At 43.3% G+C, this 14,981-nt stretch overlaps 1 protein-coding gene across 8 annotated transcripts in view; it reads right to left on the minus strand.

Moving 5' to 3' along the window:
- ARHGAP12 (Rho GTPase activating protein 12) overlaps positions 1-13,286 on the minus strand; it is an 83,808-nt gene extending 70,522 nt beyond the window's left edge. For 6 of the 8 annotated variants that reach the window (XM_075419661.1, XM_075419660.1, XM_075419659.1 and 3 more), the window contains exons 1-3: positions 13,199-13,279; positions 12,405-12,462; positions 6,756-7,510 (exon numbers count right to left, since the gene is read on the minus strand). In XM_075419661.1, coding sequence (XP_075275776.1) covers positions 6,756-7,424 — 669 coding nt within the window. In that variant the 5' untranslated portion in view covers positions 7,425-7,510; positions 12,405-12,462; positions 13,199-13,279. Of the gene's footprint in view, positions 1-6,755; positions 7,511-12,404; positions 12,463-13,198 lie in introns of all 8 variants that reach the window. The other 2 variants (XM_075419663.1, XM_075419662.1) reach the window with 1 other exon arrangement.
- Between the last annotated feature and the right edge of the window lie 1,695 nt (positions 13,287-14,981).

Consider the following 14,981-nt stretch of genomic DNA (forward strand, 5'->3'; position numbering starts at 1 on the left):
ATCTATGCTATTTTCAGCACTATTATCTCCTTTTCAAGATGAGAGGCCAGCAATTGCACGCTACTTAAAATACAGAAATACCATGGAATTAAGAGTTCTGCACTTCTGTTTCGCTCTGTTTTCTACTACTGACATTCCCTATGCTTGATTGCTGCTCTGCGTTAATCTAGCACTTCCATACAACAACCTGCTAAAAAGTTACTATCTTTCCCAAGAACTAGCTCAGAAGCCATATTCAGATAGACTAAATTAAAAATTGATAAATGTAATCTAATACTATGTTGCCCAATTACTCACCATCACAGAATTCTTTCAAAAATCTTCAGTTCTTACTATCTTGAAAGACTGTTTTGTCCAAAAGTATTGTCCTTTAGCACCCGAACAAATGCCACATAAGGGCAGAACCCATTTCTCTCTATCGTTTTTAAATCAAACATACACAGTAAGGCACGTCACAAATATCAGCTGTTCGGGTACTAGATACACATAGATTTTACTTCCCTTTTTTTAAGCACAAATGTCTACTATTCCAGAGAGAGCTGCTTAAAAAAAAAAGAAGTGTTCTGCATTTTATTCTAGAGAGTCATATGTTCCCTACTGTTTTGTCACACTGCTGTGAAACAAAGATACTTTCTTTAGAATTCCACAAAATAACAGCACATTTATTCCATAGGCGAGCACTGCAGTATTAAACAACTGCTTAGACAGTAGCCAGGTACAGCCATACCAAATGCAATTGTTTATATTCAGTTATGTGCAAGAACAAGACATGATCAAATATTCTCAAACAGGTTTTTGTTTATTACAAAGCAATTTAAGTTTGTTCTATGTCTGACAGTTCACAACTTACAACCAACAGAAGCACTGCCAACAGAGAACAATTGAGTCCCCAGTATCTCCAGCTGCTTTCAGCCGAGGCAGCAGTCAGACAAACCCGTTCCTTTTTCTAGCATGGATTTCTGTTTAAGCATTTAGTCCACCATCTGCAAATATTCTGCTCCCACCCCTGCTGAGGGTATTTTGCACTACTTGACAAAAAAGGCAGGTGGGACAGCAGGCACCAAAACTCCTATTGCACACTAGAAATTACTTTTCTAGATTAAAAAAAGATAAATTAATTCCATATGATGACTGTTATTCCTTAAGCACTGCAGCTTGAGCTTCATTTGAGCTAGTAAGTAGTCCACCAGGATGAAACGCACAGGTTTATTAACAGGTTTATTACTTATTTGATGCCCTGGAAGTTCCACTTCATCACTTTCTGCATTAAATTAACATCAGTAGGGGTGAAAGGTCCAAAGACTGTGTTGGCACTTGCAGAATTTTAACAGTGCTCTAGATGTTTGTTTCTATTCTGAAAGCGCAACACAAAACTGCACGTACCAAGCAGACCTGTAGCTTACCCACCTGAGCGTTCAGACACCCGTATTAGAACAAGCCAGTCGACTAAAACCAACTTGCCTCCCAGGTTATGATTTTCCCACAATTGCCTCACATAAGTAGTAACTTTTTAAAAAAACAAAAAAAAGAAAAAAGAAAAAAAAAGGGTCAATCTGCTTTGCAAAGGGGAAGTTCAGCGGAGCATACGGGCTGCAGGCAGTGTCAGGTGGACACTGCACCTTCTGGTTCTAGGGCACCTAAATCCAGAATTATTCATTTGGACCAAGAGGAACAACTATGTGCTAGCAGACTTACACTGTGGTTACATATTAAAAGCAGTGAGTCAGAGCTGATCAGAAACAGCACCACTGTAAAGTGAAACTATCCAGACCTGCTGCCACTGAGTAGGAAAAACAAAGAAACAGCCAAAACAAAAAGCCAGGAAAAGTATTCCTTAAAGGTTCTGGTCAGACAACATCCAGAGCTACCGATATAATTTAGAAAACACTTCACGCTGGCTACAAAGTTCTAGCAGCAGTCTGTGGAATTACACCAAAAAAAAAAAAGTTTTAATGATTTTAAGAAATTCCTTAAATTATAAAGCTTTTAGTTCCCTGTCATTGAAAGTTATTTTTCACCTCATTCTAATGGGTATATTTCAGCATTTAACATGATTAGAATAACAAATGCTGATTTTAAGGAGGTAAAAGATGGTACTTAAAACGTAATTCAAAGTATTACATTACACTTGCCACCATGAATCTGCAAACATGCTCAGTGTCATTAAGAAAAACACTCTTGTATATAGCGTGCTTCCTTCATACTGTCAAATTATTTATTCCCTGGGCAAATTAATGAAATCAGAAACAGGATGGAATTTCTTACAACAGAAGCAAATTAATTGTGGGCCCCACAAAACCATAGCCATTTACGTTAGAAGTTTAATGTTTGACCAATACAGCAGTCTAACACTAATGATTTGCCACTCGTCTTTCAATTAAGTGACAAAGTCAAGAATACTAAGATCTCCATTAGACAGGCTCTCACATCTCCTACAAAAACACAAAAAAACTTGTTTTCTCAATTAAGAGAAGTTACAGCAATCCCACAGAAACTGCAGAAGTAAAATCTCTTTGCAAGATCTTTACTACTCAGAATTAATCAAAGCAAAACAGCCACCCTAGTGATAATCCCCTTTAGCGCTTCACAGTTTATGCAATAGTCAATTACACAAGAGGATGAAAGACAGAACAATCTTTGGAAATAGGTCACTGTCTATAATGATTAAAACCAGCCTGCTACTAAAAGTAACTTTTAATAAGCATAAAGTTACATTGAGACAGTGCATGTATTTTACTGTTAAATATATTCTATGTCTCCTATTACAGAAGAGCAGGTAACACGCATCAGAAACAAGGTTATGTGAAATAATATGTGAAATGTAGGTTATGCATTAGCATTGCTGAAAGCAGATTTTAATTTCTGCCTCTAATGATTTTATTCCAAAGTATCATCATAAAGACAAGACCTAGCCATTCTTCACATGATCTCTGAACTTAGCCAACTCTTTCCCTGTCTGCAGGCCTCCTCTCTCAAAACTTGTCAGTAGATTTTACCTGCAAACACTGCCCAAAGCTCCTTTTCAAGACCACTTTTCACGTCTTCCACTTTTGCATCAACTTCTCTTTCCTGCTTAGGCACGCCTAAACATGTAGGGTTTTTGTTCAAAGCCGTTACTCAGGGCTCTACTGCACACCCCTGGGACCTCCCAGCTGCTTCTTTCAAGTATCATACGTCTTCTGCTACAGAACTCTCCTCTTTCAAAATTTTCCCTTTCCTCCCATCCCCAGGCTCCCTGAGGAGTATTTTGTGCCCTTCCTGTGAGAGTCAGAACACCACACCTGACACATTTTCCTAAAATTTTACTGGATTTCATTGATTTTCATGGCCTCAGGCACCACTGCTGTGTCATGTCAGTGATTCTTACGCCCAGCTGTGCACTCCTGAACCATTTCATTCGATTCCAATCCTACCTGCAGTTACCATTTCCACCAGAGATTTAAATCTGGTTAAACTGGAGCTTGTTTCCTCTCAAGTCCTACTTCCTGTAGTTACCTCAGGCCACCCTCCAGTTCCAAGTCCATAAACTAACATCCAATTCTTACACCACCTTATGCACCAGAGCTTGCATAAAACGTCAAGAATATTCATTACCCAGTCCTGGTATTTCTCTTGACCAGATCATTTGCTTACATCTTCATTAGCAAATTCTTCTGCTTACACTGTCACCTCTCTATCCTCCACTTCACATAATATTTCAGCCGCTAAAAAAAAAAAAAAATCCTTCCTTTACGCAGTACTTCGGAGCTTCTGGATCTTGCAGTATTTCTACAGCCAGCAAGCCTATGAGCTGGAGGCTGTACAGCTGCAGAACCTGCACTCCATTACTGAAAAGGAGAAGGAGGATTATTTTCTGAAAATAATGTAACCACCTCTTAGAAGAATCTCGTAACAGAAGCTTTCCTCTGCATCTCATCTACTTGTATTCAGAACACTGAAGACACACTGGTTGAGGTAGGGCTGAATATTACCACCTCATTTCCCCCTCAAAAAAAATCACCTAAACGAAGGTATTACTATTAAGGTCATCCTCGCATCTAATCTTACAAATTTAGGAGAAAACCTCTGTAGCTTAGAGTTTATTATAATGCAGACTGCGTAAAACTGAACTCTGCGGCAGGCCAGGGAGGGAGAACCACAGTCAGTCTTGTGAAGTGAAATCCTGTTTGTGCGTGAAAGCCGGGAACTTGATGTTCTCACTACAGACTAAAAGCAATAAAAACAGCTTTCTGAGCCATTAATTTCTGCACAGCTGATTTCTACCAAACAATGCTCATTATTGAAAGAATTCTAAAAAAACGCAGGGCTGTTCCAGTGAGAAGGCTGGCACTCTGAATATCCAGCCTGAGCTAACAGTGACATCAGTGCAACTACTGCTTTAAACCCCAGGACTACTAAATGTCAAATATTTTCACTGTATTTAAGAGCTTGTGATTGCGCACAATGAGATTAAGTTGCTTCACGGTTTTAAAATTGGACAACGCACAGTGAGCATCCGCACTCTTGTCACCCAAGATGGCGATAATGGCAAGTTCCTCAGTAACATCAGCCAGAAACCACCATGCTTTTTCCACAGCTGAAATGTAGCGGGTTTACAATTTGTAATTCTGAAATCACAGTGAAAAAAGTGAAAACTCCTATCTTCAGACCTTCCATAACCCAGTGAAGTCTACAAATACATGCGTTACTGCCCTACTCAAATCCAACTTATAAATAGGTTGCAGCGTTGAGTCAAGAACATTTGGGAGGTGGAAGGGGAGGGAGAAAGTTAAAAAGACTAAGTGTCACTGCATCATCTGTCACGAAGTCCAGTAGAAACTGAGCAGCAGTCCATATATTTCTTCTTGTTTGTCATAAGACACCCATGTAACATTCATTTCATCTATTTTAGTGAATGAGATGCATCACATTATAGTCAACACAGTAGAAGGAACTGTCTTTTTATACTGTATAAACTTTAGTGTGGTAAACTATTTGAAGTAGGATATACTTTTTAAACATTCCTTAGTATTTTCATAATCTGCTTAATCAATTACTATGGCAGTAGTTGGGCTACTACACATGTTTCTAAAACAAGTGTCTAATAATTATTTCATCCTTCCAAGTGGCTCCTATCAACTACAGTGAGCTAGGACACTGCTGTAATGAAAGTGCAAGAAAACCGATCAATCTTCGTATTGCATAAGTGAGAAGTTACTAAAAAAGAAATTAAATTCAGTAATCCTACTTATTCCTTATTATTTGCAGGGAGGAAAAAGTTAAAATAAAATTTTCATAAAATATAGAAATATTAGAGGCACAGAGTCCCATAACTAGAGAAACTCTGAATTTCAAGAATGAGGCCAGGAGTAGAATAGGATATTGAAAAACTACTGATTCAGAGTATTCCAATAAAAATCTATACATACATATGAGCTCTTACACTTCACGATTACATAAATCACCCAATCAATCTTATATGTTTAAGATCTTCCCACGCTCACTCATTAACTAAGCAGCTTTGTCTTAATTGTGTCTTATTAGCAAAGTACTGATTCACAGCTCTCCATGATCAGATTTTTATTTCTAAAGTTAGTATCAACTTTTATTTGAATACCACACTTGAGTGAGTTCCTTTGGTGCTCTGAATACGTGCTGGCAAGTGGGATTCACAGTAACAATCAGTTTGTACCCAAGCAACAACGGTTTCATGTTACAGAGTATGAAAGTTCAAGAGTGGCAAGCTTTTAACCTTAAAATCTTAAAATAATTCAACATCTCCCTACAGAAAGATGGGGAGGCAAGGTGGTGGAATTATTTACATACACACATACATAAATATGTGCATACATCCTCGGTTCAAGAACAAACCTGGAATTACAACAGATTAATTAACTTGGCTAGCCATATCAGAAGTGACCTGATTATCTAAATCAGAGTGCTAATCTTTTGTTGGGGGTGGAGGCGGCCTGTTACAAAAAAAAGTGAGAGAAACCACTTTACTGAGGAAAAAAGGCCATCAATGCTCAGTTTTAGCCTGAAGTGGGAGTACATCATTCCTGAGATTCTTCCATATTAATTAACAAACTCACATGTTTTGAGTTTTAATCCAGAGTAAAGTTGCAAGCAGCAGAATTGGCAAGGCTGACTCACTACAACAAGAATCTACAAATAAAATAAGCCAGAAACTAAACTTCACATAAAACTTAAGTGTACTGTTTTTTAACTATTAAAGCCACTGACACATCAGTTTACAGCTCTTACGCTATCTATATACATACTTCAGAAAAGCTGACAGTAACAAACACTACTGTTTCAACAAGCCAAGAAGTGAGGAGTCACTGCAGTAGGCTCCTTTCCTCTAGAAGAAAATACAAGCCAAAAGCAATGTCATCTCAAAACAACCTTAATACAGAAAGAACAAAAACGTTTCTGCAACATTCAATCGCAGGATAATGTAAATGGAATTAATCCCCAAAGCAAAATATTTCTGCAAAGAACAGAGCTATACAGATCAACTGTTTAGACTTCAGTTGTCCCACAAATCAGGGTTCTTCCACTTGCTGTGCGAAAAGCCAATCAATACACAGAGCCAAGACATTTATTTCATGTCTGCTCAGGCATCACAATAACCAGTTCATGCTGAGACAACACGTTTTTACTTACACAATGTGAGTTTATAAGAAATAAAACTCAAAACAGTACCAAGCAATTAAGGTAATAAGCCATAAAAGCCACCCACACAAATCTACAGGGATCACTTTTTTTTAGCTTACCTGCACTTGTTCTGTGGAGCTACTACTGAGTTCATCTCCAGACTCCGAATCTTGGTGAATTTTTTCTGAGCCTTCTCCCGCTGAATCACAACATTGTTCATGCAAAAAGCTGGTCTTCTCTATTTCCAAGAACTCCGGACATGGGAAATGACCCATGGAGATGGTTCTATACTGACTGGAAACCTTGGGAGACTGCAACTCATTGTTAAGTTTTCCATTGTTTTGAGTAAGGTCCAGACTCAAACCAAGAGTTTGACCAGGGCTATTGTTTGGTCCCAGATTTTGATTGGCATCTCGAACTAAGCAAGACACTTGAACTGGAGAAGATTTTCCAAAACTAGTAAGCTCCGGTGACTTATTCACATTTTCAATTGATCTCTGTAATCCATGTGTCAACTTCAAGGCATTATTTGGCAGCATACTTGCTTGCTTAACAGGTGGCATCAGTGCTTTTCGGGGTATTTCCTTCACATACTGTGCTGGCACATAAAAGGGTTTGGAATTCTCATCTCTTTTGACTTGCCACCAATCATCGTTAGTCTTTTTCACTAAGATGTATTTCTCCCCTTGCTTAATCACAATTTTCTTGTCCTTGGCCTCATACTCATAGTCATACTCCACTTCAATGTACAATTGTCCTGGAAGGATCTTTCCACCTTTATCAGCCATTTCTATTTGAAAAGATTTCACCTTTTCAGGCAAAAAGTAAGCCACATTCTGTTTCAGAACAGTTATTTTCCTGTTAGTAATCAGAGCTGTAAGAAAAAACATATATATGTAATAAAGTAACTAAGAGCACCGCAGAGAAAAATAATTTAAAAAATAACCCTGCCTATTCCATTTATGCTAACCTCAGGCTAATAAATTGATGGTAAAATGCACGATGTTCAGATACCTTTCTCAGTGATAAAATAGTCAGCGGAACAACTAAGTCACCGATTTAACTCTCCTATTCACACAAGCCTCCTGCTACTAAGTTGCTCATTAAGCCTGTTGTTTCTAATACTAAATAATGTTGATCACCAGGGCCTTGGTGGAGGGGCTAGTCGGAGTCAATCTCTTGCTTACACACAGGCTTAATTGCTTCATGGAACTCTTTTGGTTAAAACCACTGTAGTAACAAAGTCAAAAGGAGAAGATTATTATTTGCTTATTTTGATTCCTCTTTCAGTTCAATAGTTCCTTCAGAGCGCACAAAATTCGTTCTGGAATCCCTCGAACCCTCCTCCAGCACTAGAGCCCTGTGCCGAGGCTCAGCATGGGCTGGCACCCCTCGGCCCAGGCGCTCTGTACCCTCCGCAGAGCCCGCAGACCTGCGCCCGCAGGAGAAGGAGATGGCGACGAGGGAGTAACACAGCCCACCCGCCTGGGCTCCCACGCCGCTGCCACGTCTAGCTGGTGTCTACAAAAAACGTGGTACAATCCCTTTTTTATTTAAGTTGCTAGTGTAACTGCAACACAGAATTTCATCTATAACCATGTCAGTATTAAATGAAAGTATTTAACGTTTCCACGGTCTTTTGGTTTCACTGGTTTGAATTCTGCATATTTACTTTGCTCTTATGAGAGCTTTTTGTGGTATTTAGGCAAACCTGACCAACCACAAGTTTAAAGTGCTAAAACAGTAAACACAAACAAAAAACCCAACAATAATGAAACAAGGATTATGAACCAAAACAAAAAATGGGTCATGCATGAAAATTTTGAAAAGTACTTTTAGCATCTTATAATCCAGACAACCATCACCATATCCATTGTATCCACAACCATGACCTACAAGTTCTCTCTATTTAATCACGTAGCATCAATGTCACAATTCATGAGCGGGTAAGCATTCATCTTGCCAACTTACACCGAACACAACATACTAAATTCACATGAAAGGCATGATTTCTTAATCTTGAAAAATCAAAGCATGTAAGTAAAGCAGAAGATCCCCAGCATTCAAATAGAATGTAGGAGAATTCAAGAAAAATGCTGCCACATTTAATCTTATAAAGATTAAGAAGTATATCTTTTTTAAAAACGCATGTTTCATGAATGAGAAAAATTCTGCAGAGGCTTGCAGCTCTGCAAGTTAAAACTTTGTGATGAGATCTGTAGCATTTGCTCTGCCACAGAGTAGAACTAACACAATTCCATGCGGGCACACACACGCAGAGTGAACTCCGCTACCCTAAACAAGATTAAGGACAGAAACAACAAACAGACTTTTGGGGAGAGCCGAAGCAGAAACCCCCAACAGTTCTTCAACTTGCCTAGCACCATTTCTGCTATTTGGTCTGAGCCTTGGGAAAGAAAACAAAATACGTTTCCCACATAACTCAGCAGAAAAAGAAGCAGCTAAAAAGCTCAAGTATGACGCCAAGGAAGAAGTGCCAATCTTTAAACTGTGTCTTTCTCTCTTCCCCAGACCATCTCCTTTTACTTCCAGCAAGCACTGCCTACAGGTAACTTGAAAGCCACCATCCTTTACAAGACTCCAAACAGACTCACAAGGTCGGACTCACAATTTTTTTGAGGACTGGGCAGAAGGAATGATGGTACCACATTCAACAGAGCTGACAGGAGGAACAGAAAGCAACAGAAAAGAATGCTGTGATTCTGGTGTTTACTCTCTACCATAAAATGGTACACTGAAACTCACAGCATTACAGTCTTTTTACAGCCTCCGTACAAAACAATTTGCTTACCTGCTGTTCTATATAAATAGGTATTTTTAAGTGCAGCTCTGCAGTTGTTTTAGCAACCGCAGCAGAAGGTAAACACGAACAAATTGCAGCCATTCCTACTCTCTTCCTAGTTTTGGAAGCTCTGCCATACAAATGTTATTTTTGCTTTGTTACTAAACCTGACTCCTCCCAACACTTCTTCAAAGCTGCTACCAGCCCCTTTCAAGGCTTCAAGGTCATTCACCAGAAAAACCCAAGTGTTTCCAAGCTACAGTCTACCTCCAAGGTCTGCTACCTTGGAAGGTGAAATGTAGGACACAGAGCCATTCACACTGTTTTTCCTTCTCCCGTACAGAAACCAAAAAGAGAACACAAGCCTATGGTTTCCCACAGGGCTACCAAGTGTTTAAAAGCTTGGATTTTTAATTTCTCTTTTGCCAATTCCATATAACTATTTATTGAGAATGCATGCTTAACATTCTCAAGACAGATAGGTTCAATAAGTCGCAATTTATGCTTTAAAAACTCCAGAAATTTTGAGACATACAAGTTAAATAAAATACAGTAGCTACAAAAATAGCGCTTCTCCACTTTTGAAGTCAGTTTTGCAGCCTCATCCCTTTCCAAAAAAAAAAAAAAACAAAAACCAAAATAAGCAGCACAATTTTTTGTTCTTTCATCCAAGCTGCAAAATTATCAAGTCAATAGCAAACATTTGGTAACATTGAACATATGATCAAAAAGAGACAGGCTGTGTGCCAGAACACTAAAGCAGTTTTATAAACAGATCACATCATCAGGATCAAGCAAGGCTCTAATTCTCTGCCTCAGAGGGAAGCAAAAGATACCTACGGCATAGGTGGGAAACCTTTCCAGGAGGTTTAACAAATAACAACATTAACCCTTTAGGTCTGCATACAATTACCATGGCCTTGATTTCACAGAGCCAAATGCATTACTTTTTTTCCGAATTTTTTTAATGCAGCTGTTGGCCAAACCTCTACTCTAAGGGGCTTAGAATAACTCTGACGTGAATGCACAATATTGACATTTGGAGTACTGACTTCATTGTGTTGCTAGTCAACAACTGAAGCGATACAGCAAGTCAGACCTTGTAAGCTCACTTTTTTTTTTCTTTACCACCACCTGTAATGCTGGATGGCACCCACTTTGGTAAAGAAGACTGAAGAACCCTAATTAGAGGCTGATAAGCATAAAAGATTATTTACTTCTACAGAGGACATCTGTAAGCTTTAATACCTTAAATACAGTCTCAATACTTGATTAAGAGATTAATAAGAATGAATGGCCCCACTGACAAAGACCTAAGAAAATTCATTCACGAATCCAAGAAAAGAGATTCGGGCCACACATTTCTTCTGGTAAAGTAAAACCCAAACGCTACAGGGTAACTAATTTCAGGTGGGCCCCATCCTGCCATGGAAACGCATCCCATCATTTGTTTCAGAGAACACTCACGATGTCCCAAGAGAGAGGGCATCGTGGTCACATAGAGGCCCAGGGTGCAGCAGTCCAGCACCCGCCCAGCACCCTACCACGCTCAGGAAGCGAGTGGCAAGAGGATCTTTCCCTCCATACCCATGTGTAGATCTTTTCAGGCTCCGATTTCCAATGGGAACTGCTCCCACCTCTTCCTCAGCCAAGGCTGCATAAGGCCAGCAACGCTCAGAGCTGGCGGAGGTCAGCTCTTCCCTCCCTGCTCCCCTGCCCCAGGGCCAGGCCCAAGCATAGCATCAGGGGTTCTGCACACAAGTATCTGTCTCTAGCTCGATTTGATGCACATCCACACAAAACAAGACCTTCTCCGATCAGACCCCAATGTGACAGCTCCAGCCACCCTTCTGTGGGTGGGGTTTGGAGAGCTTTAGGTTTGCTCAGAGGTAGGGCTTTCCTGGGGCGGCTTAAACCCTACAGCAACACGGTCAACTCCTCACAGCACTCAGCGTCAGCTGCACGACGATGCTCACTGAACGGATCTTGAAGCACATGCAAATAGTCTTGAAATTAGCATGGTCCTAACACACACAGCCACAGAATCATAAATATGAAATGTATTTAATGTGACCATATATATTAGATACGATCACCCCTAACATCAGCATTATCCTGGAGCTCAAGACCAACAAAAAAAAACAAACAGGAAGTACACAATAGGCCTTTCATGCCTCTCTTTTGGAATTACCAGGCACAGACCTCCTTCTGATCTCCTAGAACCAGGTAATTGAGGCTTGGGATACACCAAGAAGACTTTTTGCTATCTATTTTCCTCTTGAAAAAACCCCTGCACACTACAGCTATGGAAATGTTACTAATTTTATAATACAAACAGATGATAAGTTATTAAAAATGCCACTGGGGATATTAACTGATCGCCTTTAAATTCTTCATGTGACCTTGCTCACTGCGTCCTACAAAGCAGCAACAGTTGACTTGTGTAATCTTCTTCCATTTTCAGCATCAAACTTCACCCACCACTGAAATGAATTCTTCCACAGTGCTGATACCGAAAAAAACTCAATTACTGAAGTTAAATTAGGATAAATTCTCACCAGTTCAGGCCAGCTGAGATATCCTGGCTACAGCTCACTAGATTCCACAGTTCTGCTTCTCCCTGGGCAGTTTTCGTAGGGATTCACATACGCCCACTGCTTGGGAGCCTGGTCCCACAATAACATTGCCAGAACCCAACCCTGTCCATGCCTTTCTTCCCAAAGCGTACCACTCCTTATCCAGCACAACCAAGTCCTCGGCTGGTATCTTCATGCAGACAACCAGCCCTCAGAAGTGCCTGCAAAAACCACCGTCTGCAAAGTGTGGATCCTACAGCATGCAAAAGTTGTATAAAAATAGATGCAAAGATGCAAATGCAAACAACAAATATGGACAAAACACACACCACTTGCAAGCTTTATGAAAACAGGCTTCATCCTTTACTGTTTACTCAGAGATTACTAACCGGGGTTAGAAATCGAGCACGGCTCCCAAGCGCACCAGCCTCCCAGAGCTCACACTTCCTTAAAAATTAAAAGGCATAATAAGTAACCATTTAATAATTACCTATGACTCAGAGCACCGCATAAGCGATGCATTTCAAACAACTGTCAGGACAACTTCCCAAGCCGCGCCGGAGCACCCCGCACCCTAAGGAGCTCCCAGCCCGCTTCGCTCCTCGTCGCGGGCTTTTGTCGAGTCGTCGACTCCAGCCACGAACGGGGCAGCCCGCCCGCACCGGCTCGCCCCAAGCCGCCGCGCGCACGCTAACCCCAGGGCGCCGGACCGCCGGTACCGGAGCTGGGGGTGGACTCAGGAAAGGCCGCCGAGGCGCTGCTGCCCGCCGCCCCCCTTTGTTCCCGCAGGTGAGCGGCGGCTGCGGACGGCAGGTCGTGCGGCCCTGCCCGCCCTCCGCGCCGCCCCCGGCACCGCGGGCCCGCCGGCAGCGCCCAGGTGCGGAGCTGCCTCTCGCCGCCGCCGCCGCCTGAAGAACGAAGCCGCGGGGCGGCGCCGCCCAGACCCCCCGCCGGGAGCCTGGCGCGGGCGGCGCGCCGCTGGGAGGGGGGAGGGCGGGCGGCGCGGGAGGGCTGGGGCCGCCGCCGGGAGCCGGCCCGGGCGCGGACGTGCCCTCCGCAGGGCCGCCCTGCCCTGCCCGATTGTCCCGCCACCGCCGCGCCGCGCTCCGCTCCTCCCCGCCCTTCTTCTCCTCCTCCTCCTCCTTCTCCTTCCCCCGCCGGGCCGAGAGGCGCAGCCCCTCACCTGCCTCGGCGGCGCGGCGCGGCCAGGCCCGGGCCCCGCTCCGGCTGCAGCTGCTCGCGCTCCCCCGCCCGCCCCGCGCCGAGTGCCAGCTCCGGGGCACGGCGGCGTCACCGCTCCCCCGTCACGTGCCGGGGGCGGGGCGCGCGGGGCGGGGCCAGGCGGAGGTGCTGGGGGGCGGGAGGGCGCTGCGCGGGTCGGTCCCGGCCGCACCGCTGTGGTGGAGTCCGGTCAGCTCGGCTGGGGGGCGGGCCCGGCCCCTCGCCTGCTGGGTGCGGGAGAGGTGCGGGTCCGCGGCCCGGCGGGAGTCCGGGCTGTCAGGGCTGCGGCCCTGGCCCCAGCAGCCAGGCCGGAGGGGCCGCGGCCTGCGGGCAGCGCGGGGCGCGGCCGGCGGGGGGGACGCTGCCCGCCATTCGAGACCCGCGAGGCCGCGGGTAGCCGTTCCCTGCGGCCGCCCGCCTTCCGCACAGTCCGCTGAAGTGACCCCCCGTGGTAACACCGCTTTCTAATTGGCGTGGCAATGAGAAATACCCGGGCCTTTCTGTCCCTCGTCAAACGAACAGTGGGAAACAAAACCCGCCCCCCTTCCTCACGGCAGCCGGGGTCTGCCTGAGCGTTTGATAGCTGGCAGCTGGAGAAACCGTCATTCTTCAGTTGCCCGGCCGAAAAGGAAATAAGAACTAGCCCTATTCGGTTATTCCGTGTCAGTGTGCTTGCTGTCTCTTGTAGTAAAAGTTGGCAAACATCCAGTCTGGGAATGTTTATGTGGCCTTCACAGCGTTGTCAAATTATAAGTAGTCTTATCTTTAAAAAAAAAGAAAGCTGTATCTTGTCCTTATGGTTGCAAAGATAACCTTGAAAGCGTGAACTGACACCGTGGTGTCCGAGCAAAGCTGCAAACGTCCTGAAACAATGGCACGGGGATGGGGGAGCTGCCTGCGCTCCCTTAATCTCGTCAAGACTGGTGCTGGCCCTAGCTTTTTCTTTGATTATTTTCACACACTGAAGAGGGAAGGAGCCAGTGAAATCCTCAAAAGGTGGGAAGAAGAGGTTTGCTGAAGGCAAAGAAAGGCAGTGGGAAGAGACCTGAGAGGTGCAAGCAAGAGAAAGAGATAAATGGATATTCCATTTGAGGAAAAGATAAAAATGGCACCAAACAGGTATAACTGAACATGTGGACACATTTTCAGATTGAATGGTATTTCTGATACCGATATTTCCTTGATGCCTCGTATTGGGTGGTATGTGACAACGTGCAAGACAAGTAGGAAACACTACAAGTATCTAAAAGGTTTGCTTCTGTGTGTCTTGGCCTGAGTACCTGTGAAAATGTCCCCTTCACACCAAGGATCATTAGTCTTTGGGCTGTCTGTTCACGACACATCATTATTAAAATTCTGTTGATGTTGTAAGGGTGATATCACTGTCACACCAACTCACTCAGCAGCTATTCACAGAGTCTGGAAAAACGTGCTGGAGACTAGTATCTCTGTTGTAAGGGAAACAACATCTTGTATACGGATGTCCACGCTTTATGATTAAAGGGCAAAAGAAACATGTAAAAGGACAGTAGTTTTGTATTCATACTTATATATAATTTGCAAAAGAATATGTGAAAAAGGTACAGAGGAGTTCAGGGTATGGTGTTCACTTGGGTGTTTTTGCCTAGTCGGATTCTGTCTGTATGCACAGTTTTCTGGCAGAAAATAATATGTTTAGGACACTTGGGTATTTCTGAGCAAGCTGACTGCATTTTACCTACTGACATGCCTGAGGTGTCCATAAA

The sequence above is a fragment of the Opisthocomus hoazin genome, chromosome 4, assembly GCF_030867145.1.
Source record: "Opisthocomus hoazin isolate bOpiHoa1 chromosome 4, bOpiHoa1.hap1, whole genome shotgun sequence".
Taxonomy (NCBI): Eukaryota; Metazoa; Chordata; class Aves; order Opisthocomiformes; family Opisthocomidae; genus Opisthocomus; species Opisthocomus hoazin.